The 20,235-nt window shown below is 42.3% G+C and overlaps 1 protein-coding gene across 7 annotated transcripts in view; it reads right to left on the bottom strand.

Moving 5' to 3' along the window:
- The window catches only part of AXDND1 (axonemal dynein light chain domain containing 1), a 113,329-nt gene that overhangs the window by 8,187 nt on the left and 84,907 nt on the right, over positions 1–20,235 (bottom strand). For 6 of the 7 annotated variants that reach the window (XM_072830827.1, XM_072830833.1, XM_072830829.1 and 3 more), the window contains 5 exons: positions 19,457–19,558; positions 17,125–17,229; positions 11,885–11,967; positions 10,714–10,964; positions 7,075–7,344 (listed from right to left, as the gene is read on the bottom strand). In XM_072830827.1, coding sequence (XP_072686928.1) covers positions 7,265–7,344; positions 10,714–10,964; positions 11,885–11,967; positions 17,125–17,229; positions 19,457–19,558 — 621 coding nt within the window. In that variant the 3' untranslated portion in view covers positions 7,075–7,264. Of the gene's footprint in view, positions 1–7,074; positions 7,345–10,713; positions 10,965–11,884; positions 11,968–17,124; positions 17,230–19,456; positions 19,559–20,235 lie in introns of those variants that run through there. The other variant, XM_072830830.1, reaches the window with a different exon arrangement.

Genomic DNA, 20,235 nt, shown 5'->3' with positions numbered 1-20,235 from the left:
TGCTCACCAAACTCCCTAAGGACCCTGAGCACACTATGGTATGCACTTTGAAACACTACCACTCGGCTCACCAGGGGCATAGAACATGTCACTGCTGAGACAGGGGGAGCACAGAGGAGTGTGATGAAACCCATCACCCTCTCCTGAAGGGTCAGGCCAGCTCCATGGAAGTGAGGTTAGTACACCTTTGTCTGGACAGTTGAGCAGAGTGCTTGATCTCTCCTAGCACAAACGCCATAAGCGAGGCGATCAAAGCAAAAAAAATGGAGATTCTGGGTGAATCTTCAGCAACATTCTTAAATTTCAGTAACATCCTCCATCCTTTCCCTGTGAAGGAAACTATCTGAGCAGTGCCCTGGTGACCCATCACCACTGTCAAACATCCAGACACAGGATCCAGTAAGCAGGAGGCTCTGACACCCATCAGTTCTGTGACCTTGGGGATTCTCATAACCATTTGGGGCCCTCAGTTTCAATTTCTGAGAAGTGGGGATAACAGCATCTCCTCCACCTACTTTGTAGGGTTATTTTAAAAATCAAATAAATCATAAAAATGTCTGAAATCATAAGAACTCTGAAAATGCTACCAAAACCCAAGAGTATTATTAGGCTCCTCTCTTTTAAATTGAAAAAATATTGCTTTCCCTTTGCCACTCTCCTTTAGAACTCAGTCTTCAAAAAGCACTAGTTTCTTTTTTTTTTTTTTTTTTTTTATTGGTGTTCAATTTACTAACATACAGAATAACACCCAGTGCCCGTCACCCATTCACTCCCACCCCCCGCCCTCCTCCCCTTCTACCACCCCTAGTTCGTTTCCCAGAGTTAGCAGTCTTTACGTTCTGTCTCCCTTTCTGATATTTCCCACACATTTCTTCTCCCTTCCCTTATTTTCCCTTTCACTATTATTTATATTCCCCAAATGAATGAGAACATATAATGTTTGTCCTTCTCCGACTGACTTACTTCACTCAGCATAATACCCTCCAGTTCCATCCACGTTGAAGCAAATGGTGGGTATTTGTCATTTCTAATAGCTGAGTAATATTCCATTGTATACATAAACCACATCTTCTTTATCCATTCATCTTTCGTTGGACACCGAGGCTCCTTCCACAGTTTGGCTATAGTGGCCATTGCTGCTAGAAACATCGGGGTGCAGGTGTCCCGGCGTTTCATTGCATCTGTATCTTTGGGGTAAATCCCCAACAGTGCAATTGCTGGGTCGTAGGGCAGGTATATTTTTAACTGTTTGAGGAACCTCCACACAGTTTTCCAGAGTGGCTGCACCAGTTCACATTCCCACCAACAGTGTAGGAGGGTTCCCTTTTCTCCGCATCCTCTCCAACATTTGTTGTTTCCTGCCTTGTTAATTTTCCCCATTCTCACTGGTGTGAGGTGGTATCTCATTGTAGTTTTGATTTGTATTTCCCTGATGGCAAGTGATGCAGAGCATTTTCTCATATGCATGTTGGCCATGTCTATGTCTTCCTCTGTGAGATTTCTGTTCATGTCTTTTGCCCATTTCATGATTGGATTGTTTGTTTCTTTGGTGTTGAGTTTAATAAGTTCTTTATAGATCTTGGAAACTAGCCCTTTATCTGATATGTCATTTGCAAATATCTTCTCCCATTCTGTAGGTTGTCTTTGAGTTTTGTTGACTGTATCCTTTGCTGTGCAAAAGCTTCTTATCTTGATGAAGTCCCAATAGTTCATTTTTGCTTTTGTTTCTTTTGCCTTCGTGGATGTATCTTGCAAGAAGTTACTATGGCCGAGTTCAAAAAGGGTGTTGCCTGTGTTCTTCTCTAGGATTTTGATGGAATCTTGTCTCACATTTAGATCTTTCATCCATTTTGAGTTTATCTTTGTGTATGGTGAAAGAGAGTGGTCTAGTTTCATTCTTCTGCATGTGGATGTCCAATTTTCCCAGCACCATTTATTGAAGAGACTGTCTTTCTTCCAATGGATAGTCTTTCCTCCTTTATCGAATATTAGTTGCCCATAAAGTTCAGGGTCCACTTCTGGATTCTCTATTCTGTTCCACTGATCTATGCGTCTGTTTTTGTGCCAGTACCACACTGTCTTGATGACCACAGCTTTGTAGTACAACCTGAAATCTGGCATTGTGATGCCCCCAGATATGGTTTTCTTTTTTAAAATTCCCCTGGCTATTCGGGGTCTTTTCTGATTCCACACAAATCTTAAAATAATTTGTTCTAACTCTCTGAAGAAAGTCCATGGTATTTTGATAGGGATTGCATTAAACGTGTATATTGCCCTGGGTAACATTGACATTTTCACAATATTAATTCTGCCAATCCATGAGCATGGAATATTTTTCCATCTCTTTGTGTCTTCCTCAATTTCTTTCAGAAGTGTTCTATAGTTTTGAGGGTATAGATCCTTTACATCTTTGGTGAGGTTTATTCCTAGGTATCTTATGCTTTTGGGTGCAATTGTAAATGGGATTGACTCCTTAATTTCTCTTTCTTCAGTCTCATTGTTAGTGTATAGAAATGCCACTGACTTCTGGGCATTGATTTTGTATCCTGCCACGCTACCGAATTGCTGTATGAGTTCTAGCAATCTTGGGGTGGAGACTTTTGGGTTTTCTATGTAGAGTATCATGTCATCGGCGAAGAGAGAGAGTTTGACTTCTTCTTTGCCAATTTGAATGCCTTTAATGTCTTTTTGTTGTCTGATTGCTGAGGCTAGGACTTCCAGTACTATGTTGAATAGCAGTGGTGAGAGTGGACATCCCTGTCTTGTTCCTGATCTTAGGGGAAAGGCTCCCAGTGCTTCCCCATTGAGAATGATATTTGCTGTGGGCTTTTCATAGATGGCTTTTAAGATGTCGAGGAATGTTCCCTCTATCCCTACACTCTGAAGAGTTTTAATCAGGAATGGATGCTGTATTTTGTCAAATGCTTTCTCTGCATCCAATGAGAGGATCATATGGTTCTTGGTTTTTCTCTTGCTGATATGATGAATCACACTGATTGTTTTACGGGTGTTGAACCAGCCTTGTGTCCCAGGGATAAATCCTACTTGGTCATGGTGAATAATTTTCTTAATGTACTGTTGGATCCTATTGGCCAGTATCTTGTTGAGAATTTTTGCATCCATGTTCATCAGGGATATTGGTCTGTAATTCTCCTTTTTGGCGGGGTCTTTGTCTGGCTTTGGAATTAAGGTGATGCTGGCTTCATAGAACGAATTTGGAAGTACTCCATCTCTTTCTATCTTTCCAAACAGCTTTAGGAGAATAGGTATGATTTCTTCTTTAAACGTTTGATAAAATTCTCCTGGGAAGCCATCTGGCCCTGGACTCTTGTGTCTTGGGAGGTTTTTGATGACTGCTTCAATTTCCTCCCTGGTTATTGGCCTGTTCAGGTTTTCTATTTCTTCCTGTTCCAGTTTTGGTAGTTTGTGGCTTTCCAGGAATGCGTCCATTTCTTCTAGATTGCCTAATTTATTGGCGTATAGCTGTTCATAATATGTTTTTAAAATCGTTTGTATTTCCTTGGTGTTGGTAGTGATCTCTCCTTTCTCATTCATGATTTTATTAATTTGAATCTTCTCTCTCTTCTTTTTAATAAGGCTGGCTAATGGTTTATCTATCTTATTAATTCTTTCAAAGAACCAACTCCTGGTTCTGTTGATCTGTTCCACAGTTCTTCTGGTCTCGATTTCGTTGAGTTCTGCTCGAATCTTTATTAACTCCCTTCTTCTCTTGGGTGTAGGATCTATTTGCTGTTTTTTCTCTAGCTCCTTTATGTGTAAGGTTAGCTTTTGTATTTGAGTTCTTTCCAGTTTTTGAATGGATGCTTGTATTGCGATGTATTTCCCCCTTAGGACTGCTTTTGCTGCATCCCAAAGATTTTGAACGGTTGTATCTTCATTCTCATTAGTTTCCATGAATCTTTTTAATTCTTCCTTAATTTCCTGGTTGACCCTTTTATCTTTTAGCAGGATGGTCCTTAACCTCCACGTGTTTGAGGTCCTTCCAAACTTCTTGTTGTGATTTAGTTCTAATTTCAAGGCATTATGGTCTGAGAATATGCAGGGGACAATCCCAATCTTTTGGTATCGGTTCAGACCCGATTTGTGACCCAATATGTGGTCTATTCTGGAGAAAGTTCCATGTGCGCTTGAGAAGAATGTGTATTCAGTTGAGTTTGGATGTAAAGTTCTGTAGATATCTGTGAAATCCATCTGGTCCAGTGTATCATTTAAAGCTCTCGTTTCTTTGGAGATGTTTTGCTTAGAAGACCTATCGAGTATAGAAAGAGCTAGATTGAAGTCACCAAGTATAAGTGTATTATTATCTAAGTATTTCTTCACTTTGGTTAATAATTGATTTATATATTTGGCAGCTCCCACATTCGGAGCATATATATTGAGGATTGTTAAGTCCTCTTGTTGAATAGATCCTTTAAGTATGATATAGTGTCCCTCTTCATCTCTCACTACAGTCTTTGGGGTAAATTTTAGTTTATCTGATATAAGGATGGCTACCCCTGCTTTCTTTTGAGGACCATTCGAATGGTAAATGGTTCTCCAACCTTTTATTTTCAGGCTGTAGGTGTCCTTCTGTCTAAAATGAGTCTCTTGTAGACAGCAAATAGATGGGTCCTGCTTTTTTATCCAGTCTGAAACCCTGCGCCTTTTGATGGGGTCATTAAGCCCGTTCACATTCAGAGTTACTATTGAGAGATATGAGTTTAGTGTCATCATGATATCTATTCAGTCTTTGTTTTTGTGGACTGTTCCACTGAACTTCTTCTTAAAGGGGAATTTTAAGAGGCCCCCTTAAAATTTCTTGCAGAGCTGGTTTGGAGGTCACATATTCTTTTAGTTGCTGCCTGTCTTGGAAGCTCTTTATCTCTCCTTCCATTTTGAATGAGAGCCTTGCTGGATAAAGTATTCTTGGTTGCATGTTCTTCTCATTTAGGACCCTGAATATATCCTGCCAGCCCTTTCTGGCCTGCCAGGTCTCTGTGGAGAGGTCTGCTGTTACCCTAATACTCCTCCCCATAAAAGTCAGGGATTTCTTGTCTCTTGCTGCTTTAAGGATCTTCTCTTTATCTTTGGAATTTGCAAGCTTCACAATTAAATGTCGAGGTGTTGAACGGTTTTTATTGATTTTAGGGGGGGATCTCTCTATTTCCTGGATCTGAATGCCTGTTTCCCTTCCCAGATTAGGAAAGTTTTCAGCTAGAATTTGTTCAAATACATATTCTGGCCCTCTGTCCCTTTCGGCGCCCTCGGGAACCCCAATTAAACGTAGGTTTTTCTTCCTCAGGCTGTCGTTTATTTCCCTTAATCTATCTTCATGGTCTTTTAATTGTTTGTCTCTTTTTTCCTCAGTTTCCCTCTTTGCTATCAACTTGTCTTCTATGTCAGTCACTCGTTCTTCCACCTCGTTAACCCTCGTCGTTAGGACTTCTAGTTTGGATTGCATCTCATTCAATTGATTTTTAATTTCTGCCTGATTAGCTCTAAATTCTGCAGTCATGAAGTCTCTTGAGTCCTTTATACTTTTTTCTAGAGCCACCAGTAGCTGTATAATAGTGCTTCTGAATTGGCTTTCTGACATTGAATTGTAATCCAGATTTTGTAACTCTGTGGGAGAGAGGACTGTTTCTGATTCTTTCTTTTGAGGTGAGGTTTTCCTTCTAGTCATTTTGCTCAGTGCAGAGTGGCCAAAAGCAAGTTGTATTGGGAAAAAGAGAAAAAGAGAGGAGAGAAAGAAGGAAAGAAAAGAGAAAGAGAAAAAAAAAGGGAAGAAAAAGAAGAAAAAAAAAAAACGAAAAAAAAAAAAGAAGAAAAAGAGAAAGAAAAAGAAAGGAGAAAAAAAGGGGGTGGGGGAAGGAAACAAATCAAAAAGCAAAACAAAATAAAAACAAAACCAAAAACAAAAACAAACAAACAAAAAAAGAACCACCGGGGAGTATCTTCTGATTCTGTGTTCTTTAAGTCCCTTGGCTTCTCCTGGAAGTTGTCCGTCTAGCTGATCTTCTGGGGGAGGGGCCTGTTGTGCTGATTTTCAGGTGTTAGCAGTTGGGGGAGCTGCTGTGCCCCCGCCTGGTGCAGGGCTCGGTGGGGGTTGTTTACCCCGTGAGGCCGCAGGAGGAACAGCCCCAGTGGCGGGGCAGCTCTGGAAACCTGGATTCAGCCCCCGCAGGAACTCCGAGCTCTCCGTCTGCAGGGCCTGGAGGCTCCGGGGCGGGGCCGCTGATCTGCTCAGCTGGGGCAGGAGCGTCCTCGCTGTCCTGGGCCCTCCCGGCCTCTGCCTGTCCCGGGGGAGGCCGGATCCTGGGCTGTGTCCCGGCGCCCTGTGCTCCGGAGCCTGCGCTGGTGGATTCGCGCTCCCGGGCCGCGCAACCCCCTCCGCGGAGCCGCCGCCCGAGCCCCTCCGAGCTGCTCCTGGAACCGCGCAGCCCCCTCCGCACGGAGCCTCCTCCTCTGCCCGAGCCCCTCCGAGCTGCTCCCGGGGCCGCGCAGCCCCCTCCGTGGAGCCGCCGCCCGAGCCCCCCGAGCTGCTCCGGGTCCCGCCGTGCGCGCTGCAGCCCTTAGGGAGCTCGGCGCACTCTCCCGGGGCGCAGGTGTCTGTTACTGTCCCGGGGAGCCCGAGGGCATCCCCGCCCTCCTGGGTCCTGCTCCCACTCCCCGCGAGCCCCTTTCCCCCGGGAAGGTCGGTGCAGCTCCTGCTCCTCCGGGACGGGGCTCTCCTGTCCTGGGGACACTCGCCCCGGCCTCAGCCCGGCTCCTCGCGGGGCCCCTCCCCCTTGGAGGCCTTTGTTTCTTTATTTCTTTTTCCCCGTCTTCCTACCTTGATAGAAGCGCGAACTCTTCTCACTGTAGCATTCCAGCTGGTCTCTCTTTAAATCTCAGGCCGAATTCATAGATTTTCAGGATAATTTGAAGGTTTTCTAGGTAGTTTGGTGGAGACAGGTGATTTGGAGACCCTACTCTTCCGCCATCTTGCTCCTCCCCCCAAGCACTAGTTTCTTGACAGTAACTGGCACTTTCCACAGACCTCTGTTTAGAAATCACTTGAAAAGGCTAGGAAACTATTGCACAAGCTATTTTTAATCTGGGAAATAAGCTAATACACTTATATCCTACAGCCATCACTGTGATTTTTAAAAAGAAAATGTTCTTAGGTCATATGTCGTAGCTTTTCCAGTAGCTGCTGCACAGGGAGTCCCACCAATTGAGACACATGTTGGGAGCCACGATGAAGCCCAGCACTCTAAGGATGCTACTTGAGTTTGATCTTATAATTGGATTTAGTCCGGCTTCTGGATTTAGGGTTGAGAGGACCCTCCTTGGGCTGTCCCTCTGAAAAGACAAAAACAATTAGAGGATTATAGCAACAGTACCTAATATTAACTAAAGACTTTTAACTTTACAAAGTATTTTAAAAATTCCATTCTGCCTGAGTAACTCCCAAGCCACAAACAGGCAATTGTTTGAGAGGCAAATTGACTCTTAAGTTGGTTCCTGAGATTCAGAATGCATTTTCCCAAAGGTAAGGTGTGGTCAATCAGTAACCTGAGTTCTGGGTCCTAGAAAAGAGGTGGTCAAGGAGAATAGAGAAACAGGAAAAAAAAAATTTTCCTTCTTCCTTTCTATGCATATCTTGAGCTTGGTGGGAAATTTTTTTTTTTTCAAATAGAGCTAGTATCCAGAATCCTCCCACATCCAGTCCTGCACTTCTGTTCTGTTTCCTGGTCCTTCTCCCGTTCTCCTGTGCACTCCCTACTCAACCCTGACTTTCAGGATGGGTGCAGGAGGCCTCCCGCCAACAAGCCAGCTCTCCCTGGCTGCTCCATGCCACCCAGCTTCTCACTTTGAATGCTTCCCACTGGCTGCTGCCACCTCCATCCCACATTTAGTCATCTCGTTTATGCCCTTGTCTTGCTCTCAATGTATCTCCCTCCTCCTAGCTCCTAACCATAGGCTTCACTGAGATCAGAGACTAAGCCACTATTCTTTGTAAACTTCCCTCTCAATTCCTGTCTTCATTCACAGCTCAGAGCACAGTGATTTGCTAGTTATCAAAAATACTGATACAAAAGAAAAATATGTCTTCTGCTCTGCCCAGATCTTCCCCTTGCCCAGCATCCACAAGCCTCCCTCCTTTACTGTATACTACTGTCCATCCTTCACTGCACAAGTCTCAAGAGAAAGGTGATCTCATGCTCTAAGTCACACAAACATTATGCTGCATATGCCCATATGAGTCTCATGTTGCTCTAGAGAGTTTGCATTGTTCAAAGGAGCTGCCTGCTAACCCTAGAATGCCCAACTTATGGATCTCCTGGGGAAAATGTTCAGGTCTCCTGCATGGTGTGGGAAATTCCTGGCTTAGGAGCCAATTCTCCTACGCTTTGCAGAAAGAACCTCTGAGCCCCTTGGCCATGACTTTGAGGGGGTATTTGGAAGGAGGGGGAAGGGTGGTTATGTTTGTGTAGATAATTGTTTGTTTATAGGTTGTGGACTAACTGTACATAGTTACCCTCTACTTAAAATTATTAATATTTTTATCCTGGATTTAACCTTGCCCCCAAGATCTTTATGGAAATGGATGAAAATAAAGTCACTCATTACATATTGAGGTAACCTCTCCAGTTTAACATGTAGGCCTTTTGCATATTTATTTTTCTGTAATCTGGAAAAAGTCTAGTTTTCAACTACAGGATAAAATTATACAGTGTGAGATGAAAATTCTTTAATCCATGAAAACTATCTCACATATTATTTAAACCTAAAGTTAAAGGATTCTCACACTTGGAGTAATTAGCATTTTACCAGTTGAGAGTCAACAGAAGGAGAGAAAGTGAGTTCAGTATGGTGACAGTACAGATATACCATATCTGGGTGGGAGACTGTGGGGCACTGGCCAACCTACTGCTTTTGCTGGGGATACAGGTGAAGGTAGGGCTGACAGAGAAAACCAGAAGTAGCTATCTTCCCTGTACCATCTCTTGCACCAGGAGTAGTCCTGGGAACAGACTGTGGTCACAGTTTGAAGGTGAAAGCAAAAATCAAAAACAGTCCTCCAATCCTGGGGATACTGAGAATTGCTTGAGGGCAGGTTATTACACTAATTAGAGGTAAGAAAATAAAGAGTTCAATTCCTTTTCCTATAGAATAATGGTGACTATTTTCGTCATAGAAAATCAAACAAGGGAATGCCTGGGTGGCTCAGCAGTTGAACATCTGCCTTTGGCTCAGGGCATGATCCCAGAGTCCCGGGATCGAGTCCCACATTGGGCTCCCTGCACGGAGCCTGCTTCTCCCTCTGCCTGTGTCTCTGCCTCTCTCTCTCTGCCTCTCTTGAATAAATAAAATCTTTAAAAAAGAAAGGAAGGAAGGAAGGAAGGAAGGAAGGAAGGAAGGAAGGAAGGAAGGAAGGAAGGAAGGAAGGAAGGGAGAAAGAAAATCAAACAAGTACCAAAAACCAAAGTCAAAATTTCCCATAAATCTCCATCAACCAGAGACAATGTTTATCAATATTTTGGATACAATTTCCTTCTGCTCTCTTTTCTAGCTTTAAAAAAGTGGCATATTACTGTTTTCTTGCATTTGATATTTAAACATAAGAATGTCCAGAGTTCGGAAGCCCTGGTGGCTCAGCAGTTTAGCACCATCTTCAGCCCAGGATGTGATCCTGGAGACCTGGGATCGAGTCCCACGTCGGGCTCCCTGCATGGAGCCTGCTTCTCCCTCTGCCTGTGTCTCTGCCTTTCTCTCTCTCTCTCTCTCTCCTGCTTCTCCCTCTGCCTGTGTCTCTGCCTCTCTCTCTCTCTCTCTCTCTCTCTCTCTCTGTGCTCTCATGAATAAATAAATAAAATCTTTAAAAAAAAAAAAAAGAATGTCCAGAGTGCCTGGGTGACTCTAGGTTTCGGCTCAGGGTTCTGAGATCGAGCCCTGTGTCAGATTTTGTGCTCAGTGTGGAGTCTGCTTGGTTTCTCTCTCCCTCTGCCCCTCCCTCTGCTCATGTCTTCTATCTCTCTCTCTTTCTCTCTCTCTCTCACATAAATAAATAAATAAATAAATAAATAAATAAATAAATAAATAAAATTTCCCATGTCATTATAAACCATTTTAATAGTAGTATAATATTCAAGTATATTAGTATAACATAATTTATTTAACCTCTCTTCCATGTTCGGAGAGGCAGGTTGCTTCTATTATATGCAATGATACACTGAACATCTTTGTGCATTAATCTTTTTTCCTGTGCTTAGGATTATTTCCTTGGACTAGATTCTCAGTAGTAAAATTATTAGGTCAAAGTCAAAGTATATGCATGCTTTTAAGAGATATCTGTACATACTCTTATTTTCTGAAAAAGTTATATGTCTGTACACCCACAAGTATTATCTGTAAAACAAACCAGCAGTTTGCCCTTTCTGCCCAGTATTATATTCTTTTGATTTTAAAAATCTTTGCCAGTTTTAGAAGTATAATTTGTATCTTATGTTAGTTGATTATCCACAATTGTTAGTCATTTGGTTTTCTTTTTGTGAGTTGTCTGAATAAGACAGTTATGTAGTTAGATGTGTGTGCATTCCTATGAAAAATATGAACCAGTAAATCAGCATTAAAGATATTAATATTCTTCTAAGATATTTGTTACCCAAACATGTTTTGTTTCATAAATACAACCTAAGTAAAGAAAAGTGATAAAGGAAACCTCACCTTTCTTTAGAGATTTTTGAGAATGTTCTAGTGGCCTGGTTTCTTCTTCTTCATTGCCTTCTTCTTCATCATCTTCTTTTTCTCCTTTATTTTCTTCTTCTACTCCTCCTTCAGACTCCTTCTTTTTAGACCTCATCAAAATATCCTCTAATTCCCTCTCCAGTTCTTTATTTCTTATAAGGGTATAATGAAGTTTCTCATTTGCCTCCTCGAACTTCTCTTCTGCTTGTGTGGCTCTGTTTTCAACCTCTCTGATGTGGAGAATAGAGTCCAGAGAAACACAACAAAATGGAAAGGTCTGAAAAAGTATCTTTCACATATAGAAACTCATTGTCTAGAAGAGGCAGTAGAATTAGCTAACAGCATCTGAAAAGTACAAATAAGGGAAGCAGCAGCATACATCCTCAGCCAAGAACTGGGGTCTGGGATGCTACCCTGGATAATAATGTCAGCATGGTAGTCATGCTATGATTTAAGAATGCAACATGTTTATCATCTCTCAGTGAAATCTGACCTCTGGGTATTTGGAATTCTCCAGCAATAGCCAAGGAACTCCTTTTCAGTAGCTAATCTTGGCTTGTCTTCATTGATGTGATCCAACAAACTAAATCCAAGAATGTCCCTTCTTGGCCAGCATCTCTAAAACCAGATTTTACAATCAAGAAAACCAGTTTGAAATGTGCTTCTTGATTCCTAGAGCACATGTTATATATCTACATGGATATGCTCTTCTCTTAGCGTTCTTAACCATCCTAACGATATCGCTCTTCCTACTCTTTGGGTTATGTAGCATTCTTTCTTGCATAGAGTAGTTTCTCCCAGTTCCATGTATGTCTCTAGCTCATCTCTTAGAAACACAGTGGATAGGTCACTTCTAACACCCTTTTCCCCGCCTCCACACACACACACACACACACACACACAAACACACGCACACACACATGCACACACACACACTTTCACTTCCTCCGTCTCCACTGTGGGGGAGGATGGATGTTCCTATGAGAAAGGCAGAATGCATTGCCTCCAGCAGAAGATTTGGAGATATTCATCCCACTAGTGAGAATAAGGGAAGCAGAAGAAACAAAGGTAAGCCAAGAAGTGAGGATTTCTCAGCCAAAATTCCCAGTCAGCAATCTCTGTAATTCCCATTGTCGTGCCTCATACTCACATTAACTTCTCCTGTGTGCGTTCAATTATAGCCATTGCTTCAAGATACTTTGGGGCCAATGTTCCTTGATTAGCTGATTCTCTCTGACGAAGGAAATGTACATGATGAATAAACTGAGAATCCCAGCAATTAATCCTCTACTTCTTCAGGAGGTTCTAGACCAAGTCTTCCAGAATATTTTTTCTACTACCTATATTTATATAGTAGATGATTAAGCACAATCTTAACACCAAAAAAGAATAGGGACTATCTGTGGCACATAGCATACCATCTTTCAAATTATTCATATTACAAGTGGATAGAAAATTGCCTAGAACTGTAAAGACTCAGGGAAAACAATATTAACAAAAAGAAATAAGAAAAGATCTAAAAATAAAAGAGAAGGGTAAACATGTTCCTATAATAAATCAAAATAATGATCAAGGAGATTATATTTTTCTTAATAATTGACTTCACTATGCTCATAACATTGCAAAATCCAATCAGATCTTTCAGTTCCTTAGGGAACTTCATAAACATCAAGGCAGTGAAAACATGACAAAAAAACACCTCTTTCATTTATTTTGATTTTAAATACATTCTATGAAACAAAATAAAGGGAAGGTAAAAGAAAGTACTTAGAAAACCAAAATTATAAGCATATTTAAAAATAAATATAACATTTTCCCAGAACTGTGCACTTTTTAAAAAATTGAAGTATAGCTGACACACAATGTTACATTATTTTTAGGTGTACAACATGCTGATTGGACAAATCTAAACATTATACTATGCTCACCACAAGTGTAGCTACCACCTGTCACCATACAGCACTATTACATGCCATTGGCTATATTCCCTATATTCCTTTCATCCCCGTGACTCATTCATTCCGTAACTGGGAGCCTGGACCCTCCACTCCCCTTAAACCCTTTTTTGCCCAGAACTGTATTTAAAAACTCATTTATCCATGCTTCCCAGCCTGAGGCATGTAAAAAGTAAGCCCCACATTATTGATGGAAAGGGAGCTCAAAGAGGGTAGGCAGCCTGCCATCCTTACAGAAGGATCTAGCAGGTTAAAACAAAACCCTCATCTAGGCCTCTTCATTCTCAACCACACATCCCATTGCACGATGCTAGCTTTTTCTAAAAGAAAACCAGAGAAAAGAAACTATGTTAAAAATGTTCACTTTAAAAAAAAAAAGTTCACTTTTACTCTTCACTCTTCTACTCTCTTATTTCCCCCCTCATCACCTATTCTCCTCTTTCTGTTTTGCTGCCGTTTCTTGAGGAGTTTGTCTGGAAAGTAAATGTGATCATTGTCCAGCCTGGAAGAGCAGCAAGTGATGTGGCTGTGCCTATGCAGCACACGCCACTAACTTATTTGTTCTTTGAACTCAAAAGAAAAGTTTTCAGAGCAGAGACTTCTAGAACTGGAATTCCACACAAGGTTTATAGCTGTATGAAACAACTTGATAGGTAGAAATCAGAGTAAATCAGAACTGTACTCTGTGTACACTTAAGCCTTTAGACTTTCTCCACACTCATTCAACAGATATATAGTGTACCCCTGAACTCTATGGGTCTGAACTGCACATGTCCGCTTACTTATACATGGATAATTTACAGTCCAGGGCTATAAACATATTTTCTCTTCCTTATGATTTTCTTAATAACATATCCTTTCTTCTAGCTTATTGTGTTGTAAGAATATGGTACATAATACAAACAACATACAAAACATGTGTTGATTGACTGTTTATGTTATCTGTAAGGCTTCCAGTTAATAGTGGGCTGGCTATTAGTAGTTAACACAGGCCTCATGGCATTGGACCTTCCTTGTTCGTGCCAATCTGCTGTAGCTTTGTGCTTGGTCTCTGACTCCAATTCTGTCCTTGGCCTTTCTAACTTGGTCTTCCTCAGGCTTGGCTCTACTGATCGGCTCTCAACTGGACAGTATCTCTAGGTTTGGAACTATCTTAAGGAGGCTCTGGCTCCAGGCCGAGCTCTGTGGCATACAACTCTCAGCACTGACATAGTGCCCCATCAGCTTTGGACATATTTTCTAGAACCACCAATTCCAAGGTCCCTTCCCAGTTGCTGTTTTAAAATAGGTAAATTTAAAAAATAAATAAAATAAAATAAAATAAAATAAAATAAATAAAATAAAATAAAATAAAATAGGTAAATTAGTCGCTGTTCTGGTATACACGATACTGTGAGAGGGAAACAAAGACCTCTAAGGGCCACCTTCAGCCCAATAACAGAAGGAAGGGCAGAATGTCTAATCTTATGTTAAAAATACTAGATGCCCCCAGGTCTGGCCTCTGTTCATCCTTCCTTGGGAGTCCACAGGTGATCCAGCAAAATCTTCTATCTCCCTTATACACTTATAACTCTTTAATAGACAGAATCTATGGCATGACGATGAGCCAGAAGGGGCAGCAGAGCTGTAGGCAACCATACTCATGCAGGCAAGCAGCAGCGAACAGGGGCCCATGTAACTCTGAGCATTTCTGGTAGCCTCGGGGAGAGCTGACGGGTTTAATCATCCCCTATCTCCTCCAGCCAGATGAGATGTTAAACAGTTCTGGCTGCTGGTCCTGCAAGAACAATGCCGGAATGATTGTGATTCAGAGAGGGCCACCAGCAGTACTGGGCCACAAGTTTCCAGAACTGATTGAACTGGGCTGCATCTGAAGGCAGAGTGGCCTTCTCTCAGGAAGGGCAGCGGCAAAGTCAGTGCTGCCCAACAGGACCTGGGTTCACAGTGAATCAGGCATACCGCCATGTTATATACATCAAGCCCACTTTGAGTACAACCATCAGGAATTCCTATAAAGCCCTAACTCCCAGGTAACTGAGGAGTGTTTGGGATCCTGAATGGTGCAGCCCCATTAGGGTGGACACTAGGGCATCAGGTGATGGTATCAATGAAGCCCAAGCTTAAGAGGCCAGGCTATCAGTCTGCCCTAGCTGATGGTGATTTCCCACCACTCCTGCTGAGTGGTGTCACTCATATATCTCAGCCCCCAGAAGACCTTGTATCAGAGTCATCTGCAGGACAGGATACAAAGAGTAACTAGAATTCTCCATGCTCAGGCCCCGAGCTTTCTAGCGGTCTGGAGCTACTCCTCACCAGAAACCTGGGACCCCTCTAACTCCTCGGGCTCTGCAGTTTTACAACTCACTTCCCAGGGGTGTGACAAGTTATACTTGCATACTGCAGGCTTTCTGCTTCCCGATCCCTTCCTGTTTTCTTTCCTTCCCCAGGGTTAATCAAATGTACTGCTTCCGGGGTGTTGTGTTTTTAGGCCAGCAAGAGAGCATGCAGCTGCCTGATAGGTCTGGAGCCTTGGACCTGTATCCCTGTGACATGGTTATTTATGTTCTCAGGAACATAAGAAGCTGTCTGTCCAAAGAAGAGATAAATAAAGGGGAGAAACAAGCAAACAGAAGTACAGGGAAAACTTACAGTAGAACTTTTGAAACCTCACAAGCACCCTCAGGGAGCCCCAGTCTTTTTGTGAATGACAAGGACAAAGAGCATAGGCCCCACCAGCTCCTACTGGCCCTCAGCACTGTCCAAATCAAGACGGCCCTTCCCCAGCTCCACATCTGCCCATCTCTGACCTCACAAGCCAGTTAAAGGAATCTTCATCCTCTGGGTACCAACATCCCCAAATATCAACCTTGTCTCTACCGGCCTAGTACGATTGGGCCCTTTCGGTGTGACCATCTGGTGATCCCTTTCTGCTGTGAGTGTTCAAGCCACCACCCATAGGATGGATGTGATTCTTCTTTCCCTCCGGGAACTCGGAAGTAGTTATACATCCAGCTGGCACGTTCGTCCATTCTGTGGACCTTACAGTCAATGAGAATATAAACAGTTCCATCCTCAGTCATGACACAGCATTAGCAAATTTCCAAAACCTAGAGACAGACTTGCTGGGCCACATCGTCCTTGGTGAGCTAGTCACATGGCATCACACTGTGTCAGATGGAAAGGGGGTATCCTGGGGCAGGAGGCACCCACCATCCAAGACAAGCACCATGCCCTCGGTTTTCCCCTGGCCACAGGCTGTTTTCTGGCCTGCTTCCTGCCTGGCTTGGGGATCAGGGAGATTTGAGCCCTGACTCCTGGCCTGGATGGCACAGCAGGGGAGAAAATCTGAGGCAGAAAGGCTCTGGGTGGGATTGGGGGGTTGGTTAGCAGATTAAATGGTGCTACCCTTCATCTCCTTTCCCTTACATGTCTCACAGCCCTGCTTACTCTTACATCCTTGCCTCATGCAGTCTTAAAGACCAATAGATTAACATATTATATTAAAAACTTGTGGAAAAGGCATAACTTGGGGAGAAAGTGATTGCAACCCCTCTCAGCACTAGTCTCATCCCAATTTGCCAGCGCCTGCCTGACTCTCCGCATGTTTCTCCTCATTCTTTTTATAAGAGGTAGAGCCTATTTCCCACAGGCTCCCTGAACACACATCTCTGCAATCTGCCTCAGTCCTCCAGCTGTTGTCCACTGCTACCCTCACCACAGCTCCCCTCCACCAATACATGCCACTGTCTACTCAGTGGATCAGATCTCTAACAATGAAATGGTTCTTAACTTTGGGGCTGAAAAATCTGAGTAAGTCTATGGATTTCTGGTACACACACCCTGCCCTTGCAAGGAAACACACAGTATAAACATAAACACAAAAGTGTTATATACCATTTCAGGGGATTAATGGGATGAAGGCATGACATCCTTTACAGAGAGACATATCATTCTAGAACTGACTGAAGTCTACCGAGGTCCTAGAACTTTCTGTGGAAGAATGTTAAGTCTGTTTTCCTGCTGAGTTTCCAAAGGTTTCCAACTTCCCGGTAACTCTTGTGGTTGGAGGTAGATGCTTATTGCAACTCTCAATAGAGTCTGCAGAATGAATACATTCAAATAAATAGGTCAAACTTTGACCAAGATATTGTTAAATTAATGAAGGCAATTGAAATGCTGATTTTAAAATGAGATTTAAAGAAGAGAATGAGAAGTTTTTATAAAGTTATGGTAAAATACACACAAAATAAAACCAAAAAAACAAGAATTTTTAGGGATGATGCTGGGAAAAAAAAATAATCTGAAAAAATGTATTATGTAGGAGCTCCTGGTCCTCCTGGAGCCAAAAGACATGTTATCGGTATCATTTTTACATAATGTTAAATTTCTTAGCTTTTTTCTCTTTGAATTTCCTACTTGGGTTTCAGATACATACCCAGGAAGAAAACACATCTGCTCCAAAAAGAGGCTTGGAATGAACATTTTCATCTTTTTCAATTACTCGAATGAGTTTTTCCTCCTCTGTAGATGTTGAAGGCTTCTAGGGCACAGAAACACGAAGGGCCAATTAGTGAGCTGCAGTGTGACACAGCAGCATGCCAAGCTGCCTGGAGCTTTTAATCTTCCATTTGCTTCAGTCATTTTCCAAGACTTACAGCAAACACTGTGTGAGAAATTAGCGGGGATGGGGAAATGGAGACCAGGAGAGACAAGTGTGAGAAAAACAAAGAGGATTTCTTCCCAACCCCAGGAATTCAGAGCACATGAGAGATGGACCAGAAAATAACTATGGTATGCATGATTAGTGTTGGCAAAGAAGTGCGTTCCCAGAGCTGTGTACACCCAGAAAAGGGCCCGAGTTTCTGCCTCGACACTTAGGGAATTTTTTACAGAGGAAGTTATATCTGAAGACTGAACAAGAGTTTGTAACATAGAGAGGAGAGGGCCAGAACTAAGGCCAGAAAAGGAGGGAAAGAGGGAATGTATAACACATTTAAAAGATGCAACAGACTTTAGTGGCTGGATAACACTGTTTTCCATTTATTCTGCGCCTTCACTATGCCACGTACTATACCAGAAATAAAACAGAAAATGCTGGTCAAAAGAGGCTTAGGTATTGTATAAGATTTTTCTTCTGCCATCTAGCATGTACAGTGACTCTAGGACCTAGGTCACAGCCTGGGATCATGCCAACATTTAAACTATTCACAGAGAAGAAACATCAGGATCAAGAGGTGATCTTGAGTTTTGAGAGCTGAAGACAGTAGTAGTCAATCCAGGGAGTAGCAAGGTTCTCATGCCAGACTAATCTGTTTTGAATGCTGGTTCTGCCACTTACAGCTTTGTGACTTAGGATAAGTCAGTCAACCTTTCTGAGCTTCAATTTACTTAACTGTAAAATTGGGTTATCATTTTTACCTTAAAGTTGTGTAGATAGGAGATAACACGTGCAAACATGTAGCTCACGGTAGACACTCAATTATTGGTAGTTATCATTCTATTTTCATTATTACTACAAGTGCCCTAGGAAGGGTTGTTATCACTATGAATGCTCTAGCAGGCATAGAGACAGGGTAAGGAGAAGGGAGGTGTGGAGATGGGCCTGGAAGGAGGGGGAAAGGCAGCCCAGAATGGGAACTGAAGAAGAAAACACAGGGGTACCTGGGCATCTGGGTGGTTCAATCAGTTAAGTATATGATTCTGGATCTCAGCTCAGATCTTTTTTTTTTTAAGATTTTATTTATTTATTTATGTATTTGAGAGAGTGAGAGAGAGAAAGAGAACATGGGCAGGGGTAGGGACAGAGGGACAGGGAGAAGCAGGCTCCCTGATGAGCAGGAAACCCAACGAGGAGCTCCATCCCAGAACCCCAGGGATCTCGTTCCACATAGAAGGCAGATGTTTAACTGACTGAGCCACCCAGGCACCCCTTAGCTCAGATCTTGATCTCAGAGTTGTGAGTGCAAGCCCCATGTTGGAGTCCACTTGAAAAAAAAAAGAAGTGGACACATAGACTTTAAACTACTATTTGAAAAATCTGGTAATGTAAGGACAAAGAAACAACATCAGAGTGAGAGGTGGACTGTGTATGTAATACGAGTACAGTGTGAATGAGGCTGATGGAAAGTGACTGGATTTCGAAAAGAAGGACAACCCGACCCTGCAAAATGAAGAGATAAGGATGTCTCAGGTATGGTTAAATCTATATGAAAAAGGGGAGGGAGTTGAAATGTTTATTCCAGATGACCTATTCCTATTTTCAATAGTACCTATATACATATTCTTTTAAGATTTTATTTATGTATTTTATTCATTTAGAAAGAGAACATGAGTAGAGGGAGGTGCAGAGGGAAAGGGAGAGAGAGAGAGAGAGAGAGAATCTTAAGAAGGCTCTATGCTCAGCACGGAGCCCAACATGGGGCTCAATCTCACAACCCTGAGATCATGACCTAAGCCAAAATCAAAAGTCAGACACTTAACTGACTGAGCCACCCAGGTGCCTCAATACCTATATACATATTCTTTAAAAATATAAAGGGAGGGGCACCTGGGTGGCTCAGTGGTTGACCATCTGCCTTTGGCTCAGGGCATGATCCCAGGGCCCTGGCATCGAGTTCTGCATCGGGCTTTGCACACGGAGCCTGTTTCCCCCTCTGCTTGTGTCTCTGCCTCTCTGTCTCTCATGAATAAATAAAATCTTAAAACAAATAAAAATAAAAATACAAAAATATAGAAGGAAAGGAAAACATAATACTAAATCATCTTACCTCTTCTTTTTCTGTTTCCATCTCAAAATCATTTGTGCTTTCTTCTTCCTCCTTTCTAAAAGGCCCATCTATTTCACGTTCAATTAATTCTTTAACAAAATCCTGTGAGATAAAAAAAAAATAGTACAATAACAGCGTAGTGCATAGGAATAATTTAGTAGTAATACTGATTATTCATTCAAAGGTATTTATTTTTTTATTTTTTTAAGATTTTATTTATTTACTCTTGAAAAACAGAGAGAGAGAGAGGCAGAGACACAGACAGAGGCAGAAGCAGGCTCCATGCAGGGAGGCTGAGGCAGGATCTGATCCCGGGATCCCAGGACCATGCCCTGGGCCAAAGGCAGGCGCTAAACTGTTGAGCCACCCAGGGATCCCAATTCAAAGGTATTTAATGAGAACTAATCTTACAACTGGACACTGTGCTGGGGATAAAGACAAAAAGATGAATAAGAATGGCCCCTGTAAAAAAAAAAAAAAAAAAATGGCCCCTGTCCTTAAGAAGTTTACAATTTAGTGGACAGGAAAATACTATGGATACATATAGTCACATGGTAGGAGCACCTAATCTATGGTAGTAGATGTGGATAAAAGAGAGGGTTGGTCAGGAAGGTTTCCTGGAGGATATGATGCCCCTGGAGTCCTGGAAATCAAGCCCCAAGTCAGGCTCCCTGCTCAGCAAGGAGCCTGCTCCTCCTTCTCCCTCTGCCTTTCCCTCCTGCTTGTGCTCTCTCACTCACTCTCAAATAAATAAATTAAATCTTAAAAAAACAAAAAAC

This window comes from Canis lupus, chromosome 6, assembly GCF_048164855.1.
Source record: "Canis lupus baileyi chromosome 6, mCanLup2.hap1, whole genome shotgun sequence".
Lineage (NCBI taxonomy): Eukaryota > Metazoa > Chordata > Mammalia > Carnivora > Canidae > Canis > Canis lupus.
The sequence above is the reverse complement of the archived record's forward strand: the minus strand, read 5'-3'. Positions and strand labels throughout refer to the sequence as shown.